Below are 19,544 nucleotides of genomic sequence, written 5' to 3'. Positions count from 1 at the left end.
GTTTTAGTGATTACCTGGATCTGTCTAAAAAAAAAAAAAAGACTAACCCGAGCTTCAGTCTGTTAAACACTAGTAATAACCACTGCATAATGCCTTAGTTACTGTTGAATAGGTAAATTACCATTTATACTGATCGTTTCATAGTATAATATAAATAATACAATCCAGCAGATATTTATTGAACTGTAAAGATTTTAACAAATACAAAACCTTACTGGTTTTAAGATTTTTTTTTTCTTCTTTCATCTTCAGTTAATGTCCAAGTTGAGGCAAAAAGCCAAACCAAAGCTCCAAAAATATTTTTTGGCTGAATCTGCACAAGTGACATTTTTTACCTTTTATAATTACAACCTACAGACACAACTTATAAAACTATGATTTTCATTTGTCACAAGATGGTTTTTTTTTTTTTTAAACATTTATTTGAGAGAGTTAGCACATGCACACAGCAGTGGGAGGAAGAGGGGAGGGCCAGAAGGAGGGAAAGAGAATCTCAAGTAGACTCAGCTGAGTGTGAAGCCCCACACAGGGCTCGATCTCACAACCCTGAGATCATGACCTGAGCCAAAATCAAAAGTTGAACACTTAACCCACTGAGCCACCCAGGTGCCTCTTCTCCTACTATTTTAAAGGCAGATACACTCAGCATTAAAACTGCATTGTAATGGAAACATACCCACATGCACATATACTGGGACAAAGCATACTAAAATAATGAGTGATAAATAGATGCATTTCATTTTGCTCTGATGCCTAATTTTAATAATTGGGCTAAGGAAATTGCCCGTTAGTAATTTTTCCTTCATTTCAAAAGTCAAACTGTTTTTGTACTTAACCTAAAACATGGTTCTAGGCCAGGGGATGCACATCAGAATCACCTCTGGTGTTTGTCAAAAACAGATCTACTTTGGCGGCCTGGAATAGACCCAGATCCAGGAATCCCTCTTTTAATTTTAAGCAAGTATTAGGGTAACTTTATTTTAACCTGTACTCCTTTCCCATCAGAGACATGCCGTATAATTGCCTAATACAAAAATTTAAACATCTATTAGCACGTACTGAATTTAATCACTTTGGTAATTTGACAGCATTTCAGTAATACATTTATAATTATGGGCTTCAAATTATAAGCAATGGACGTTGTTATCCATTATGATGTGAATTGTCATTGTTAAGGAAAAACAAGTCACCATCACCACTTGCACAGTAAATAGCAAACACTTCTACTGTGTGTACCATTTTCAGGTATTCTAATAAGCACTTTACTAATTAACTCACTCATCTTTACTACATAATGAAACTGGTATTTTTATTCTACAGCTGAGAAAGCTAAGATAAACAAGAGTTAGGCACACAGGTAAAAGTGAGGGGCCAGGATTCTAACAGCAATCTGGCTCCGGAGGCCTTGCTCTTCCAGTATGGTCTTTCTACATGTTAATTAAAAAAGCATTTGTTGTCTGTGATACTAAATTTATTATTACTAAAATTTATTATTGGGGGGGGTGTATGAGGCCTGTTCTTTCTTGAAATGATCAATAACAAAGTCAAATGTCAAGTTTTGAGAAGATCCGTGTAACCACAGCTACTTGGAGGCTGTGTATCACTCATGTCAGGAACTCATTCTGAGTTTCAGCTTCAAGACTCCCTTTTTGATGGGGAAACTACATTAAATTTTGTAACAGAGGGTTCTATATATCACAAAGTGTCATGTTTGGTTTTAGAATATTGAACTTATTAACCACCTTCCCTTGTAAAATATCACTGGTATCATGCTTCTCATGAAAGCATCACACTAGGAGAAAGGTGCTCCATCCCCCCAGGGATCCTTTTAGTTTAGTCCAGAAACATGATCGTTAACTTGACACTAGCACGTTTCAAAGGGCCACATCTACATCTTTTGACACAGAGACTAGGGATCTCATGCTGTACTTTTTTTTTTTTTAACTGTTTTATATAGTATGGTCATTATTCCTTCTCTCTCTCCTACAAAGCCCCTCCAGGAAAACTCATGTGCAGAAAGGCAGGCCCTTGGGTCAAAGGAGATACAAGTCTCAACACAAGAGTCTTGCCTATACAAATAACAGGTAAATTACTATACCAACAAATGTACCAAGGTGATCTCACCAAAACCCATCCTATGTAGTCTAACATCGTACCAAATTTCTTTCCAAGTGCTTCTGAATTTAAAGGGATCCCTTGCAATCCTTCAAAGATACCATTATTACGAGATTTGTTACACTGGTAACAAGAACAGTATATTTTTAGGAGTTCTTCAAGCTAAGTAGCCCTCTACTGCTCTAATTTGTGCCTTGTATTTAAAAAAGACTTCACTTTTCATTCTGTCCTACATGCTCTACCCTGTGGCCATAAATTACAGGAAGGAAAACTGACCCTCCTGGGTTGGGAGGGAGGGGAAGGGACAAGATAAAGAACTCTACTTCTCAACACTGTATTCCCTTCCCTAAGTTTCAATTTGCCAAAATATTAAAGTCTTAAAATTATTTTCTCCTTTAACTAAATATGTACAAACACCTCTATACACAGTACAAGCCCTTAAGATAAAAATAGTTTGTCCTTGAGGATCCAATTTCTCATGTCTAATCGAAGTACACAAGGATTTACTGAAATCTTTGTCACATACTCAATACTCTCGCCTGTGGAAAGGATGAATGCAAGCAAGAATACTGAAGCTTAATCACTGTATCAATGCTGCCAGCTAGAACGTCACCACCTTTCTGGTAACACACCCTTTATTTAATAAAAGTTAAACATACAAAAACTGAAATTAACACATACCCTAAAAATCACCATCTTCCATTAATAGGAAGACACTTTACTATGCATATATTTGGCTTAAACTCAACTCAGGATACTGTGATGTTCACTTATACCAACAAATGCTGACAACTTGATCTAGTTAACAAAAATTACAAACTCCTCTACATGAACATAATATACAGGGAAATTCTGGTGAGATTAATGCACAAGAAATACAATAAATTTTTAATGATGAAACATTCAGTACTCTTGTTCATTAATTTAGCCTTGGGTGGGTTTTTTTTGTTTTTTTTTTTACAAAAATAGTATCTACACTGTATACAGGGCTATACATCAGCTTTTTGTTTTCTTATATAAACATTACACATCCAAAAAATGGTACCACTACCATAAGGGAAAGATCAACACAGGAAAAGCGCAAACATTTAAAAAAAAAAAGAAGAAGAAGGGAAAAAAAACCAAAACCAAAACCAGAAAACAACAAAAAGTCCTTAGAAAAGGAAGCTGGTCCTAAACATGGTTCTTACATGAAATTAAAACTCAATGAAAAAGTTTTAAGAGCTGGATCAATTTTAGAAACAGCCTAATAAGCTTAGGAAACAAAATTATTAAGGAAAAAACTCAAAACAAAGTTTAAATTTTAATCAAATTAACCTACTTTTAGGCTTCATTAGCAACAGCTAGGTTCAAGTTGAAGGAAAAAAAAAAAGATCTCTTTAGGTTGGTGTTTTGCCTTGCTGTTCCAGTGAATTACTACAGTGTGTGGCAAGTTCAAAGCATCTGAAAATTCCAGGTTAGGACTTTACAAAAAGTACACACCATCCATTAAGTAAGGGCCTGATATTTGGAAAATCAACAATTCATCTAAGTGCTGTATTTATGCAGCATCTATCTAGAAAAGTTGCTTTATTCAACAAACTTGGAGGAAACTGGTAGTAGTAACGAAAAGTTAATGAATAGCAGTTATCAAATGCAATTTCTTCAAGTTTCATTCTATTGAAGTCAAACAAGGACGACAATGGCATCTTCCTTACTCATCTAACAAATAATTTACCTTTAGAAAAATATAAGGATAAAAAGGTAAATGTAAAGCCCTGCAGAGATGAAATCCAACAGTTCTTCTGATTATTGAGGCATCAAATGCCTGACATTGTATTTAGAGGTATCTTGATATTGTGTCATAGGTTTATCAGCAATTCCACAAGTTCCTACTCCAACTTTTCCGGTTACACTCTCAGGTGAAGCAAAAATACTCCTTTTTACCTAGTGGAAATGAAACAGAAACCATTCTGATTAATTTGGGGGTGAAAACATTTCCAAAATACACTTAAGAAGTACAGTACACATAAAGGGAACTGGAATGCTCTTTTAAATAAAATCTACCAGTGATGCCCAGCATATAAAGCACGTTAACACAGCAGGTAGGGTTCATCATACTCCCTCTAAGTGGTATGTAAGGTAGCAAACAGTTTCTCAAACTTTAGTTTATAGAAGGGAAAACAATCTAGATCTTTTGTAATTTCTCATATAAACTCTCTCACTCATAGTGTTTCTACAAGAAAGACAGTGGCTAATGGATACTGTGCAATAAGCCAAACAGAAGATTAAAGAGGATTTTGAATTCAAGATCCAGTTATGTATTTCTTTAAACCTATGTATCTCCTTTTTCATTTTAAAGTTATTTTAATGACAATTACACTTTTCAAATTTATGAAATATGATGAAAGGATATACTAACCTGGCCTTTTTTGTTTTTAGAATAGGCTCTGTTGTTGAACTGTTGCCATTTAACCTTCTGGTCCTCTCTTTCCTGCTCAAGTTCTTTTATTCTCTGTGCTTTTTTCAAAGCTTTCTTCTTTTTATATTCACGCTGCTGGGCAATCATTTCTTTTCTGTGTGGATATAACAGTTAATGTCAACTCTTAAGATTTAACAGATAATTTCCTTAGAGATATTTAGCAGTACAAAAAACAAACAAACAAAAAAAAGCAAAAAAAAAAAAAAATCCTTAATAAACTTAACACATCACATGAACAGAAGCACTAACACCAACACCACCAACCACCCAGTACTACTAAGAAATGTTATTTGAAATACACAGTATCCCTGGAAGCTTTCAAACCATATCTGTAATCTACAACCTACTCAAATACATTTTTTATTTATTTACTTTACATAGAGAAAGCAAGTGAGCGTGTGCAAGTGGGGGGAGGAGCCAAGCGAGAGAGAGAAACAGACTGCACGGAGTATGCGGAGCCTGACTTGGGATTTGATCCCAGGACCCCAAGATCATGACCTGAGCCAAAATCAAGAGTCGGTTGCTCAACTGACTGAGCCACCCAGGCATCCCCTCAAATCAAATATTTAAACTATGACTTTTTGATGTTTACACTGCTTTTGTCAAGTACATTTAGAAATGAATTTTAACATTAACAGCTGTCTAAACCTTTATCCATTTCTAAATGGACAGTTACCAAGTTTAATATGCTACACTTAGAAAAGAGATGCAGAGGTGCCTAGGTGGCTCAGTCGGTTAGGTGTCTGCCTTTGGATCAGGTCATGGTCCCAGGACTGATGGAGTCCCGCACTGGGATCCCTGCTCAGCAGGGAGTCTGCTTCTCCCTCTCTCTCTCTCTGCCTGCCGCTCCCCCTGCTTGTGCTCTCTCTCGATCATTCTCTCTCTCTCGAATAAGTAAAATCTTTAAAAATTAAAAAAAAATTTATCTCTATTTCACCTTGACAGGAGAGCACAGGAGAATAAAGGAAAATCACAGCTTAAAATTCTTAAAAACAAAAACTGGGGTTTTTCAAAAACACTCCTCTATATAGGATCAGAGCCTAAAGCTCTCTCAATAATTTCTGCTGACTTTGAGTAATTTACATTCTGACTTTCTCACCAAAAGGATGAAGAACGAGGTCTTTAAAAAAGAGGCAATATGATCTAGATGCCTGTGCATCATATAATCACCACTAGGAAGCAAGGTTTGGGTTTTTTTTTTTTTTTTTTCACACCGATGTCAAAGACTAAAAAAAATAGAGATGTTACAATGTTCTACAATCTGATATTCTCATCAGGATACTCAGGTGGTATAATTTTTCCAAGTTCAAATATATTTAAGTAGCAACTGAAGTTTTTTTTTTAAAGATTTTATTTATTTGACAGACAGAGATCACAAGCAGGCAGAGAGGCAGGCAGAGAGAGAAAGGAAGGGAAACAGGCTCCCTGCTGAGCAGAGAGCCCGACGTGGGGCTCGATCCCAGGACCCTGAGATCAGGACCTGAGCCGAAGACAGAGGCTTAACCCACTGAGCCACCCAGGCGCCCCAAGTAGCAACTTAAGTTTTAAAAACCTGTGACAAATCCAAAAAAGAGAAAATTGGGGCAAATATGTATAAGATAACCAACCATAATATTGTTAATTCTACCTCTTAAATACTATTCAAACCATACACTTCTCTCCTTCTACCGCTGCTCCCTGGGTTCAGGCCACATTACCTTACACCTGGATCACATCAGTAGCTGCCTTCCCTCTGCTGTCAGTGATTATTTGAAAGTTCAACTACGATGGCATGATATCTCCTCTATTTGAAATTCATCAGTGGCTGTCAAGCTCCTCATAATCTGGCCTTGACCTCTCTAACCTCGTCTCCTGTCAAACCACCCACTTTTTTTTTTTTTTAAAGATTTAATTTATTCATTTGACAGACAGAGATCACAAGCAGGCAGAGAGGCAGGCAGAGAGAGAGGAGGAAGCAGGCTCCCCGCTGAGCAGAAAGCCCGATGTGGGGCTGGATCCCAGGACCCTGGGATCATGACCTGAGCCGAAGGCAGAGGCTTTAACCCACTGAGCCACCCAGGCGCCCCAAACCACCCACTTTTAAGCCCCAAGTGTTATTACCACAGGAATTTGTTTCTGTTACCTCCATGTTCTAATCTTGTTTTCTTTTTTAAAAGTTTTCTGAAAAGTTTTTTTTTTTTTAAAGATTTATTTGACAGAGAGACAAAGAGCACAAGCAGGGGGAGAGGGAGAAGCAGACTCCCCTCTGAGCAGGGAGCCCAATGTGGGGCTTGATCCCAGGACCCTGGGATCATGACCTGAGCTGAAAGCTGATGCTTAACCGACTGAGCCACCCAGGCACCCCTGAAAGTTTTTTTTAAAACATTTCCTAAACTCTTATTCCATGTCAAGAACTGCGCTACATGTTTTATATATGTTAACATTTAATCCTTATAACCCTACAATGGAGATATTATCAACCCTGTTTTACAAATAAGGAAAAAGTTAAGCAGTTTGCCCAAGGTCATACCTTTAAATTCATTCATTACCTGGCTAACTCCTTTTCAAATCTCCATTAAAAAAATTTTTTTTAAAGATTTTATATATATATAAAGATATATATATATATAAATATTATATAGATAGATAGATAGATAGATATATAAAAAGAGCATGTACATGCACACATGCACGCACACACACCAGCAGGGGGAGTGGCAGAGGGAGAAGCAGGCTTCACCCTGAGCAGCGAGACCAAGGCAAGAGTTCAATCCCAGGACCCGGAGATCGTGACCTGAGCTGAAGGCAGCCGCTTCACCAACTGAGCCACCCACACGCCAGATGTCATTTTCTCAGACATTTACTCTGATGACTGAAGTGCAGTTTAGGTATCTTTGCTCCCTTAAAGCACCCATTATGTTCCCCCTTCATAACTTCTGTATCAATTATTAAAGTTCTCCTTTAATTTTATGTATCGTTCTCTAGCCTATAAGCTCAATCAGGACAAGGCCCAAGCTGGAGTCTTCATTGTGGTAGAAACCCAACACCTGGCTCAATAAGAGGTACATAGTATCCTCTTAATAAATACACTGTATGCCTAAGTTGGCCTAGGCATATACAGACAGACAAAGTTGACCCTATACTGCTATCTTCAAAATAATGGTAAAGAGTATTATAACCTTTTTACCTTAACCTAGCCTGCCTGGATTCTACCTCAACTATCAAAGTGGGGAAGACTATACTTAAACTGCTCAAGTCAAAACCACTTACTTTGACATGGGTTTATTGCCACTGTCCTCCTTTGCCTTCCTTCCTTCTTCTACAGGCTTGAGGTTCAACAGCGGGGTCACTTCCGCATTGCCGTAGCCAGCAAAGGTGATGGCAGCGGTGCCGTTTTCTTCATCTATCTCCTCGATCTCCGCTTCGTAACACCTGTAAAGATATCATGACTGTAAGCAGGTGAGTAAAGGTTTGGTACTCAGCCTAAAAGACTTACACTGTAGAGCTTCAACTATTACTGGGTCTTAAACGGAACGTCTGTCATCAGTTGGCTCTTTAGTAAAGGTAATATAAAAGAGTGGTTGGAATTAGCCATCTACTATGAAAAAAAGGGATCCTAATCAAAATATTGTCAAGAAAGTCCTTATAGGCCTTTTAAATGTGCTTTAGTTGGTCTCTTTGAGAAACGGTATTTTTATATGAATAATTTAAGTGTGTATGTTTCACCTAAGTCTAAGGTAGCCAACCATTTACTAAATTTTCAATTTGAGGAAAATATTAAGATTATAAGCTACCCATTCATTTTCCTCTGCTTTTATTTTTCTCCCTTCAACTGCCCCAAAATGTAATCGAAAGCTAAAAACTAAACTGTATCAGTGGTAACCATCCAAGAATCAAATTGGCTCTACAAATCATATTGGCTACATAGAAGATTAAAACAGGGTAGTTCAAACTGAATAAAAACTTCTTACCATTGTGTTTTATTATTTCATGTTATAGTTAGAGTTTTTTTCTACACTTACTGTCCATCTTCACTCCAGATTGCCATACACTTGTCTCCTACTTTCCATGAATGAGTGGGCTGGGTAGAAGCAAAACTGTCTGAACTTGCAAGAGTTTCAGAAGGTTGAGTTGACAGAAGGTCTTTGGTTAGTTCTATAACTTCCTAAGAAGAAAAAACAAAAACCGTAATATTACTTTTATAATTCACTTATCACCTACTTTCAACAGGTTTTCAGTTTTTGATGACAACAGCTCTCACACCATATACCATTTATTAAGTACACTAAACATTTTTATTTGTAATTCATTAACAATACTATGATGTAGGTACTATGATTATCCTCAAAGAGAAACTAAGATACAATATTTTATATAGTGGTGGAACTAGGATTTAAACCCATACGGTTGCCTTTCAACTTATTAACCTCAAATACTAACAAACAAGGGTAGACCTGGCCTTATACCATGCATTATTTCTTTTTTCAAAAGAAAAAAGCCCCACTCAATGTGGGGCTTGAACTCCCAGCTCTGGTATCAGTAGTCACCTGCTCTACTGACTGAGCCATCAAGGTACCCCTATCATTTAGTATTTCTAAGTACCTACTTTAGCTACATAGATCTAATATGAGAAATAGTCAATTATGAAGGACTAAACTAGGCTCAAGATCACTTTTTTTCTCCTATCTTGTCACATATATTTCATGCACCTAGACTATTTTACAGGGCATTAGTATTAACTCTCTAGCCAACATGTTCTTCCCCACCCCTGTCCAAACAAAACAAAATAAAACAAAACAAAACAAAACCCAAACCTTTTGAAGCAGCCTTATTAGTAATAAAAATGTTCCTGCTCATACATATTTGTACTAAAATTCTATAGGCACATATAAAAAGCCAGTAGTCTTCCTATTCATTAATTGTAAAACTTACCCCCCCGTCTATGTAAGTAAATTACCAGGTTAGATTTTAAATATTCTATAAAGCACGTTAGCACAGCTTCATTTAGAAGGGAAAAATAAAATAAATGTAACACACAGGGAGGCAATACCTTCCTGTGTGGCAAGTACTTTTTCTGTTTCAGGCTTATACTTACTGGCTTTGTTAAAGGGTGTTTGGTAGGGTTGGTTAAAAAACTTTAATAGCATGAACTGATAAAACTGTGCTACCTATTTACTATATTTTACTCTGATGAAGACCTATGTAATGCAGCTCCGTATCTGATTTATTTTAAAAACTTGCATACCTGCGCCCACAGTTGCATATAAAATACCTTAATATATCACACTGTGTTTTAGGAGAAAATGTAGCAAAGTTAAACTCTATACTGAGTTTCTTATGGCTCCCATTGAAGTTTTATAATGGTAGTTTTGGTTCAGTAACCAAGAAATTACATATTAGCTTTCTCCTAAAGATTCTAGATCTTCATGGCTATTTTTGAAAAATATTGAGCCTTCGAAAGAAAAAGAAAAAAGGAATATTAATAAGCCCTTGGGAGAAAGGCCATTTTTGTGAATTAAAAAACTAAAAAACTAGACTAACTCAGATTTGAGTTAAAAACTCAGTAGAGTAGTATCTTTAATGAGATTTTATTAGGTGCCAAAGAGCCATTTAAATATCTTTTTATTAGACAATCCTTTGCAATAAAGCAAAGAACTTCCACATAAACACATAAATAGATCACGTACTATACAAAAAAGGAGAGTAAATTATCCAGTCTTGTTTTTAGTCAACCACTATTAGGGCCAAGAATCTAGTAAGAATCTAGTAAGCCTGACTCAAGAGCCCATATAAACCCTATCATTAAACATTTAACTAAAGCACAAACATGATTTCTATATTTGTAGGTCTCAGATTTAAAACTCTACCTCTCTTAGCATAGAGCATCTTGCCATTTTATTTTCATAAGGAAATACATTTTAACCAAAGGGTCCTGAAAAGCTGTGCATGTTAAAATTTTCAGAGGCCTGCACTGAAGTGACACTTTTAAAAAACCGAAAGCATTTATCTCTAATAGTCCTTTCATTTTGCCATGTTTCATAAACCCCTCCCAACAAACTATGAAGACCCTTCTCAATGTTTTCTTTACATGTGCATACGGACCAAAGTATTAGAGAAACTATTTTATGTATGAGGGGGTTCTTAAAGGTACATACCATTAATTACTTTTCCTCCCCCAAGTCTGAGTTCTGAAACTGCTCCTTCATCGACAGATGGGCAGCAGTTACAGTAATCGGCAATTCCAGGAAGCATCAGATGTTGTGATCTACATATCAGCAGGTCAAAGGGTGCACTCAAGCACTCTGCTTACTGAAGGAAGGCGTTTCGGGGATGCAGAGAGCCACTGTAATATATGAGACAAGTGACTTGACCCCTGCCTCCTTTAGAACCAGTTTATTCAGCAAAACAGCCTAATAAATTGACTATTTTTGTGATTATCACAGACTGCCTGGGGAGCTAGTCAGGTAGCTAGCCTAGCTCTTACTATATCCACTTTTTTAGGTGAAAAAAGGCAATTAGGACTTCAGCAGATTAATGTGCTGCCTGCTGTGTTAACTTTATTCTATATGAAAGACAGTACATAGAAAAATAAACATAGACACCTTACTGGCAAAATGAAGTCACTGAAAAAATGCAGAAAAGCATTTTGTTATAAATGAAAAGGCAAACAAATTCGTAACCAGGGTAAAGACATTCCACTAAAGGAACACAAAACAAAGGAGGCCACAAACTCAGTCATCAGTCTGAACAAGTATTCAGCAAATATAAAAGGCAGAATTAAATATCAAAGGCATGAGGTATATACCCCAGAAAACAGAGAAAAGATAAAACGGAAAAATATTTTTTAAAAATCCATGATAAAACATAAGCTCTAACTGTAATCAATGGAGACAACAATCAGTAGATGGAAGCAGATATCCAACACTTTTCAAAATGTTATCTAATCTTTAATGATGCCTTCTATCTTTGAGTAATTTTCAGTTCAAAAAAGACCTGTATCTAGCAAACAGACATGGAAAATTTGTTTTCATGACGAAATAAGAGGAAAAGAAACTGTGATCAAGACTGGTCAGGAAAAACATTCTGTATTATTATCTGAAGTTTCAGAACTTAGCTTCTAAATCTGTGCTATCCAATATGGTAGTCACAAGTGGCTACTTAAAAAAAATTAAAAATTCAGTTCTTCAGCTACCCCAGCCATATTTCAAACATTCAGTAGTCCCTACTAGCTACGGGACAACAGAGTAGATATAATACATTTTCATCACAAGACAAAGTTCTACTGGACAGTGCTGTTCTAAATGGTTGTAGAAAAGATGATACTTCACAGATCAATGACCACCAGGTCATTATTAACTGAACCCTAAGAAGGACATTTATGTGCTTACTACAATGCCTACCACTAGAGTCTCTCTTCCTATAATACTTCCACTAAAGATCATGTCACAGTAAGGCAATTCTGCCTAGTCTCTTGACAGTTTATTCCAGAAATATTAAAAGAAAAAAAAACCCTCACAATGTTTTAACCTTCACTCCCAACTTCCCCTCTACCAGTTCCATACATATCCTTCTTCCAACTGCCCAGGAAGCAATATACCTAATATCAACAATGTTTTATTTTCTTCAAAGAAAAAAAAGACTGCTTTTAAGCTAGTAGAAGAAGATGCATGCCAGAATTTCTCTTTGAGGTAAACAGAAAATTGGTCTGGGAGTGGGAGAAATTGCTCCCCAAACATCTTTTTAGTATTGGCTAGCACTCTCAAATTCACTGGCCTGACTTCTACATACTGAAGAGGGGTCCTGGTTTTCTGTGTTTTCAAAAATTACATACTATTGCAATTTCAGGCAAGTTTATCCTAATTTCACAATTTGAACCTGAAAATACTCATTTTAATTATGCCCAGATAAACTCTTTCAAAGTCCTGTATCTGGATCCTATTTCAAATAAGTCTCATTTATTTGCAGTTCTAGTAACTCTAAAATATTAATTTTATTGGGCAAGAGGATGATAAAGGGAGGGAAAGGATTTAGATAAAGATGATTCTAGTTTGGTACTGAATCAGTAAAGAAAAATCACCAAATCAAAACACATTTTAAAACTTTCAAAAAATCAGGTTCAAAAATCTTAAGTTCTCAAATTTATTAAAATGAAATGATACATATGTATAGATATACAGTATTTTTATTAATCAACCTTGTGTTCTGAAAAGCAACATACATGTACTATATGGTTTTATGCTTGTTTTGAAACCCCAAGTGCAGGTTTTAAAAAGGCAAGTTTCATACCTACTGAATTTTCCCATGACAAACAAAACAAATTAAGATCTTTCCACACCCATTCAATTTAACTTCAACAAGTGTCAGCAACTACAATGTAAAATCTAGCCTTAAATTCAAATATTACGTAACATGTATGCAGAAAACAAGTATCTCTTTAGATATCTTTATGTATTTTTAATACAAGGTGTTTACCTGCTAGCTTTGAAACACACACACACACACACACACACACTCCATGATTTTTCAAAGAACCTTGTGACATTAAAAAACTCTTAACCAGGTTATATTTTTCTCATTGTTTTCATCATTTATAAAATGCTTCTACATTTGTTTTTTTCTAATACCAGTATAGGTAACATTTAATTCCATGTGTTTTCTTTTAGCTACTTCTCAGATTTCCTTTGCCAGATCTTTAAAAATAAAAGCACTCTCCATTGTAAAATTATATGTACCTCTTCTCTAGGTTTGACAGAGACTTAATTCAAATATTTTTAAAAATTGTGTGAACATACAAGATTTACATAAGAACAATGCTTTACTCATTCTGATGCATACGACTGAGGAAGCAACCCTACCACTGCGAGCCATGCACCCTGTGCACATACACACGCATGTGCACATACACATGCACACACGGGAGGAAAGGAGAAGAAACACTCCCCTCCAAATGGTGCTTTGGCTTCTAAGCAATAAATCATTTGAAAAACAGAGAAATACTTTTTCCAAGCGATGTAACTATTAGTGTCCTCTTATACTTACTTGTAAATCTTTCTTTAATTTTAGCAAATCTTCATTTTCTCCGTTTCCGGACAATGCAGCTTCGACTTGCTGGAGTTGAGCTTTGTAGCTTGCCAGCTGCTTTGCTAGATCCTCTGACATCTGGGGGAAAATAAAAAGGGTAAGACCAGGAAAACAACCAAAAACACCATAAAAAAATAATTTCCTGTCTGCCTGACTTAATCCTTACCAGTTTTGCTCCCAACTCCTTAATATAATTCATTGCTGCAACTTAACTCATTACCATTACCTTTACTCTTAGTTCTGAGGAAAGCTGTGAGTCAAATCCAAGCTTCAAGGGAATGGATTCCGCAGATTATAAACTTTTTTTGGGTTTCTGTGTGGAATTTATCGGACAACAGCTAAGGCAAAAGGGAAAAGGAGAATTTCTAATCTTCTTTAAACTCCTGTAACACGGAAGACACTGAATTTGGCTCAATTAACAAGGTTACATCTTCGCCGGGAAAAATTTTTAAAAAGCACTAACCTGCTGGAAAAAATCGAGATTTAAGAAGAAAATATTTCTAAACCCTAACGCAGACTTCCAAAACAAAATATATATGACTTTTGGACTAACCACATAGATAATAATCTCTACATGAACTATTAATTGGTAAGTGTGCTCAGAAGCTCTTCTCCAGAGCAAAAATGTTTCACCGGGTCACTTAAAATACTGCCGATGCAGCGTCTTCATTAAAGAAAACGGCACAACCACTGGCCCGTTTAGGCATTCTAAGGAGCGTGCCTTTCACCCAACCTGCCTCATTCTTTTCCGGAAAATAAGATATACCGGAATCCTTTCTCGGTTTGTCAAGACCACACGCGGGGGTTCCGAGGGCCCTTCTCTGTCTTACAAGTCCCGTCCAACCACAGCCTGGAATTTGGAAGGGCTCCAAAGGGGCTCGAGTTAAGCCAGGCACCCAACACCTCCAAGCCCGCCACAACCAGACCTCGGAATTCAAACACAAGCTCCAGAGAAACGGAAAACAAACGGAGCCTCCGGACCCCGGCAGCGTCGGAGCCTCACACCCCCAAACGCGCTCCGCAGGGAACCGCCGGGGCTTCCTCAGGAGGCCTCCCCATCCCTACCCCACCCGACCGGTTTCCCGGCTTAGCCCCGGTCGTCGCCACCGTACAGAGGTCCTGGCCGCGTTCGGGGCCCCTCAGGGCCCAGCTCTGGGGGGCAGAAGAGGCCGGGCCCCTAAGACTCTTGCCGGCGCCCAGGCCTCTCCAACGCGGCCGGCTCCTCGGCCTCAGGCCTCGGCTTCAACTAGGGAGAGGACGAGGCCCCGAGGCCCTGCTCTCGCCCTCGCCGGCTTCGTTACCTTGTGTGGGGCTGGGGGCAGGGCGACAGGAAGGGGTCGGGGCAAATGAGCCCAGTAGTGGCGGCGGCAACAGCGGCAGCAGCTGCAGTAGGAAAAATCTCCGCGGTAACAACAAGGCGACTCTGTCCGAAATGGGAGAACTTGGCCGGCGATGGGGGGGAGGGGAAGAAAGCCGGGCACTGGAAGGAGGAAAAGACAGAAGCGGGTCAAGTCTCGCGAGAGGTTAAAAGCCTCGCGATACGTCGCCCTACCCACGTGATTCCTCGCTGTCGCTGCGCGGCCCACCCTTGCGTTAGGGACGCGGAGTGGGCGGAGCTTCCTAGAAAGGAAATGGCGTAGCTGGGTTGCGCCAGGCGCCGGATGTAGGTTTGTGTTATCCCGATTTCGGATGTGAGTGCAGAGTCCTTGACTTCTTTGGGAGTGGGTGTTGTTGGGCCCTTCGTGAAGTTCTCAGCGGAGTAACCGCATTTTCCTTCTAAGACTAGCGGTGCTGGGAGGTGGGAGGAACGGAGTTTTAAAGCAGCGAGCATACTAGCGGTTGGTTCCCAAGATGTGGTTCCCGCAACTCCTATATCACCATCGCGCGGTAACTTATTACAAGTGCAGATTCTCCCCTCCCACTCCAGACCTCCTAACTCAGAAACTCGAGGTGGCTCAGCAGCCTGGTTTAACACGCGCCGCAGGTGATACCAATATCTGCTCAAGTTTTAGAGCCATCGCTTTATATAGTAAGAGAAGACTTAGTAGCAATAAAAAGGTAATTGTGGCAGAACCTGTTGGAGCGAAGGTTGATTTATTTAAAACCTATTTTGTTAGACCCTGCTTGGTTTTAATAGCGTAAATTATATAGGTTAATCTCCCCTGATAGGAAACAATCTCCAGGTTATGTTGTCTTGAACGATAAGCAGAGTGAGGTGAATACTTTATGTTTAAAAAGAAATGTATGTGGGGCGCCTGGGTGGCTTAGTGGGTTAAAGCCGCTGCCTTCGGCTCAGGTCATGCATGATCCCAGGGTCCTGGCATCGAGCCCCATGTCGGGCTCTCTGCTCCGCAAGGAGCCTGCTTCCTCCTCTCTCTCTGCCTGCCTCTGTGCCTACTTGTGATTTCTCTCTCTGTGTCAAATAAATAAAATCTTAAAAAAAAACACAAAGAGCAATGTATGTTTGTAATAATATATATTCTCTGGGCAGATGCATAAACCTGTCTAGAGATTTGGAATAGAAGCCAAATGTTTTCACTGGTTATATTTTTCACTGTTTACCCTTTCCAAATTTTTCCATACATATATCATTTTTTCCAATGAAAAATATGAAATCCTGTGACAGAGGCTACATGAATACCTGGAAGGAACCTTCTTTAGGGGGTCGGGGTATGTTGCTGGACCCCTAAGAAGGCCCTCCTCTCAGATGGGCTCTTTTGGACTGTGACATCTTGCTCTGATGCCCTCTTGCTTTTTTGAAGGGACCTTCCCTTCCCTAAATACACAGACATAAATGGAAACTAGATTAGGTTTGTGATCATTGGTGTGGCAATTTGGAAGAACTGAAATGCTGCAGAGGGCAGCAGTGTGTAGCTAGAATTAAGAGTCAAAACAGACCAGAAAGGATGTGCTTCCTTAACATGGTAGAAGTTTGTTCAAAATATAATGTAGTTTTTAAAAACTGCACTTATTCTAATTGTGTATTTAAAGAACAAGTGCCAGGAAGATCTTCCTTGAATATAAGGTATATTTTGCAGTTGTGTAAAAATCTTTCACTTAAGGTAACTTTTTTTGGTTTGTTTATTTATTTCAGTAATCTTTACACCGAGTGAGGGGCTCAACTCACAACCCTGAGATCAAGAATTGCATGCTCTTCCGACTGAGCCAGCCAGGCACCCCTCAAATAGGAGAACTCTTAATGAACCACCTCCAGACAGAGAGGAAAGTATTTATTATAAGCTCATGTATGGATTTCTATATCATCTTGATAGCTTTTATTTTCAGGATTGCTTTTAATCTCTAACTCCTCTGTACAACATGGATTGTATTTGGTGGGGAAAAAACAATATAGTTTTAATTTTAATTCTCATAAAGAAATAAGTTGTATATACCAGATGACATTCTAAGTGCTTCACATATACTCATTTAATTTCACAGTGGTTCAAAAGCTATTAGAGACAAAATTGGAGCAAGTATAAACTTTGACTAAGAGTGATGCTTCAAATAAATGTTCAGACTTACCACCTTCACTGAGTGTGAAAATCTACTCAGTGTCTAATTTTTCTTAAAATGTTCTCATTCAAATTTGATTATGCTTATTCTTCAAAAAGAGCAGTATCTATAACCTCTAGTTTTAAAACCTGGTATCTATTTTATTGAAACCTAGTAGGTAAATAACATTTGAAGACTCCTAATTGTTATTAGAATATAAGCTATTGCCTTTAATTACTAAAGAAAATTAAAATATAGCAGCTTCTTTTGGAAATGTGCCAACCCTCTGCAGAGTACAAGAGTATGCAACAATTTATTGGTTAAATGATAGATTGAAAGATTTATTTATTTAAGAGAGAGTGAGAATGCGTGTAGAGGTGGGGCAGGGGGGGGGGGAAGAGCAGAGGGAGAGGAACAAGCTGACTCCACTGAGTGTGGGACCTGACTCAGGGCTTCATCCCAAGACCCTGAGACCATGACTTGAGCCAAAATCAAGAGCCAGTCGCTCAAATGATGAAGCAACCCAGGAGCTCCAAGAGATTACATCTTTATTTAGTTTAGCTTTTATTGCCTTCCTTCCTGACTAAAAGTAGGACCAGATTTGCCCACATTTTTTGCGATCTTGACAAATGCCTAAGATGATGAATTAGAGATGTGTATATCATCATAATAACTGCTTGTACCTTTGCCCTCTTTAGTCATAATAGGTGTTTTGAATGTTTGCATGGAGAGTTGCCACAGGGCAAGCTACTGGCTTTTTGTACTTATTGAGTGTTTTTGCACACAGTGGATTGAAAATATACCCTGAGGTGATTCTTGGGTGTCCTCATTCATTTAAAGGTGACGGAAAAACACCCTTAAATGGATGCTGTCCAGTGCAGGTGCTTATCAGTCATAGCCGTCTAGCTTGTCCACTTTTATTTGCACCGCCTTGCTTGTCTCAGGATGTGCATTTTCAGCTATTTATGTGTTTTACATGTACCACTAAAGAACTGAAAACATACCACCAAAAAGAGAAAGCAGGATTCCTTCAGTTTGAAAAAGATTATAACCTAAGTCTTTACAGGGATCAGAAATGGCAGTCATTCAAAGTTCTTTAGACATATTTAGAAATGGTGTTTAATAATAGTCTTATGTGTATTCTTAGTGGGATATACTCTGAGGGCAAAAAGCACAACAACAACAAAAAAATCTCAGATGTCACAGATTTATTCTAATAGTACTATTGGCAATGCAACTTTGAAACTTTTTAGGTCTACTATAAAGTGAATAATACATGTTAGAAATCTAGGAGAAAAGAAATGAAAAATATAAAATAAAAGAAGGTTTAGGGGGAAGGTCTCTGATGTTAAATTTGAATTAGGGTTTATTTGTGTATATTTCTTAGAAGAATATATATAATTTCTCCCAATGGAGGGTCCCCATATCTTGATATCTAGATCCCTTTCTCCACAAAAGAAACCGTATTTCTTGGAGAAATGGTTGTTTTCAGGTCTGAGGCCCAGAAAATACAAAAGTACAAAGGTGAGCCTCGATTACCTTGCCAGAAAGCAAGGAAGTACCCCCAAAACTATAGGATTAAGTGAAGGGTCACAGAATCAAGTTTGACTCCTTTGGCCAAATGTGAGTCAAGCTGGGCTAAACAGAATAATGACTATGATAGATGAGCAAAGCATTGAATACATTTTTAAAGTTCCTAAGTCTAGGGGCGCCTGGGTGGCTCAGTGGGTTAAGTTGCTGCCTTTGGCTCAGGCCATGATCTCAGGGTCCTGGGATCGAGTCCCGCGTCGGGCTCTCTGCTCAGCAGGGAGCCTGCTTCCCTGTCACTCTCTTTGCCTGCCTCTCTGCCTACTTGTGATCTCTCTCTGTCAAATAAATAAATAAAATCTTAAAAAAAAAAATAAAGTTCCTAAGTCTAGAGTGATACTCAGAATCAAGGGTGAGAGAAGGGTTTTTTTTTCTTTGTAGGAGAATGCCAGCCAGTACCTACTGAATAATACAAGTGGGATAATACAAGTGGAAAAATCTGTGCAGTCCCTAATAATTGAGGTAAAGATCATCAGTAGATGCTAGAACCTGTCTTTAAAAGGAAGTAGGGAAAAGGGGATGTTTGCAGTGTCACAGTATCACCCCACAGATTACTTAATTATAAAGTAATTAACGTAGTGATCACACTTAGCACCGCTAATAGTGAACAACCTGACTTTATAGGCCTTTTGATTTGATGCAACAGCATCCCCAATGAAAGAACTCTGCCCAAAATGCTTAACCTAAATATAATCAAGCCTTTTGATCCAAATTTCTGTCTATAGGAACTAGAGATAGAGGAACAGAGAAAATGACCCCGAGAGAAGATTCTGATCCAGAATATGAAACATTCTATAAGAAAATGCCTAAATTCTTCAAAAAGGTCAGT

General features: G+C 38.2%; 1 protein-coding gene and 1 long non-coding RNA gene across 3 annotated transcripts in view; one reads left to right on the top strand and one right to left on the bottom strand.

Moving 5' to 3' along the window:
* Window positions 1–399: 399 nt before the first annotated feature.
* On the bottom strand, window positions 400–15,097 carry SMNDC1 (survival motor neuron domain containing 1). 2 transcript variants are annotated; one of them, XM_059173240.1, is made up of 6 exons: window positions 14,938–15,097; window positions 13,595–13,714; window positions 8,578–8,720; window positions 7,826–7,987; window positions 4,517–4,670; window positions 400–4,041 (listed from the first exon to the last, which is right to left on the bottom strand). In XM_059173240.1, the coding sequence occupies exons 2-6, from the start codon at window positions 13,712–13,714 to the stop codon at window positions 3,904–3,906; spliced, it is 717 nt and encodes a 238-aa protein (XP_059029223.1). In that variant the 5' UTR covers window positions 14,938–15,097; the 3' UTR covers window positions 400–3,903. The 2 variants fall into 2 exon arrangements, with proteins under 2 accessions (XP_059029223.1, XP_059029224.1); XM_059173241.1 differs by lacking the exon at window positions 14,938–15,097 and adding an exon at window positions 10,711–10,898.
* Window positions 15,098–16,877: 1,780 nt separating this feature from the next.
* Window positions 16,878–19,544, top strand: part of LOC131830706 (uncharacterized) — a 36,613-nt gene continuing 33,946 nt past the window's right edge. The window contains exons 1-2 of the long non-coding RNA XR_009353318.1: window positions 16,878–19,177; window positions 19,441–19,538. This is a non-coding gene — a long non-coding RNA (uncharacterized LOC131830706). The remainder of the gene's footprint in view (window positions 19,178–19,440; window positions 19,539–19,544) is intronic.

This window comes from Mustela lutreola, chromosome 4, assembly GCF_030435805.1.
Source record: "Mustela lutreola isolate mMusLut2 chromosome 4, mMusLut2.pri, whole genome shotgun sequence".
Classification (NCBI taxonomy): domain Eukaryota; kingdom Metazoa; phylum Chordata; class Mammalia; order Carnivora; family Mustelidae; genus Mustela; species Mustela lutreola.
The sequence above is the reverse complement of the archived record's forward strand: the minus strand, read 5'-3'. Positions and strand labels throughout refer to the sequence as shown.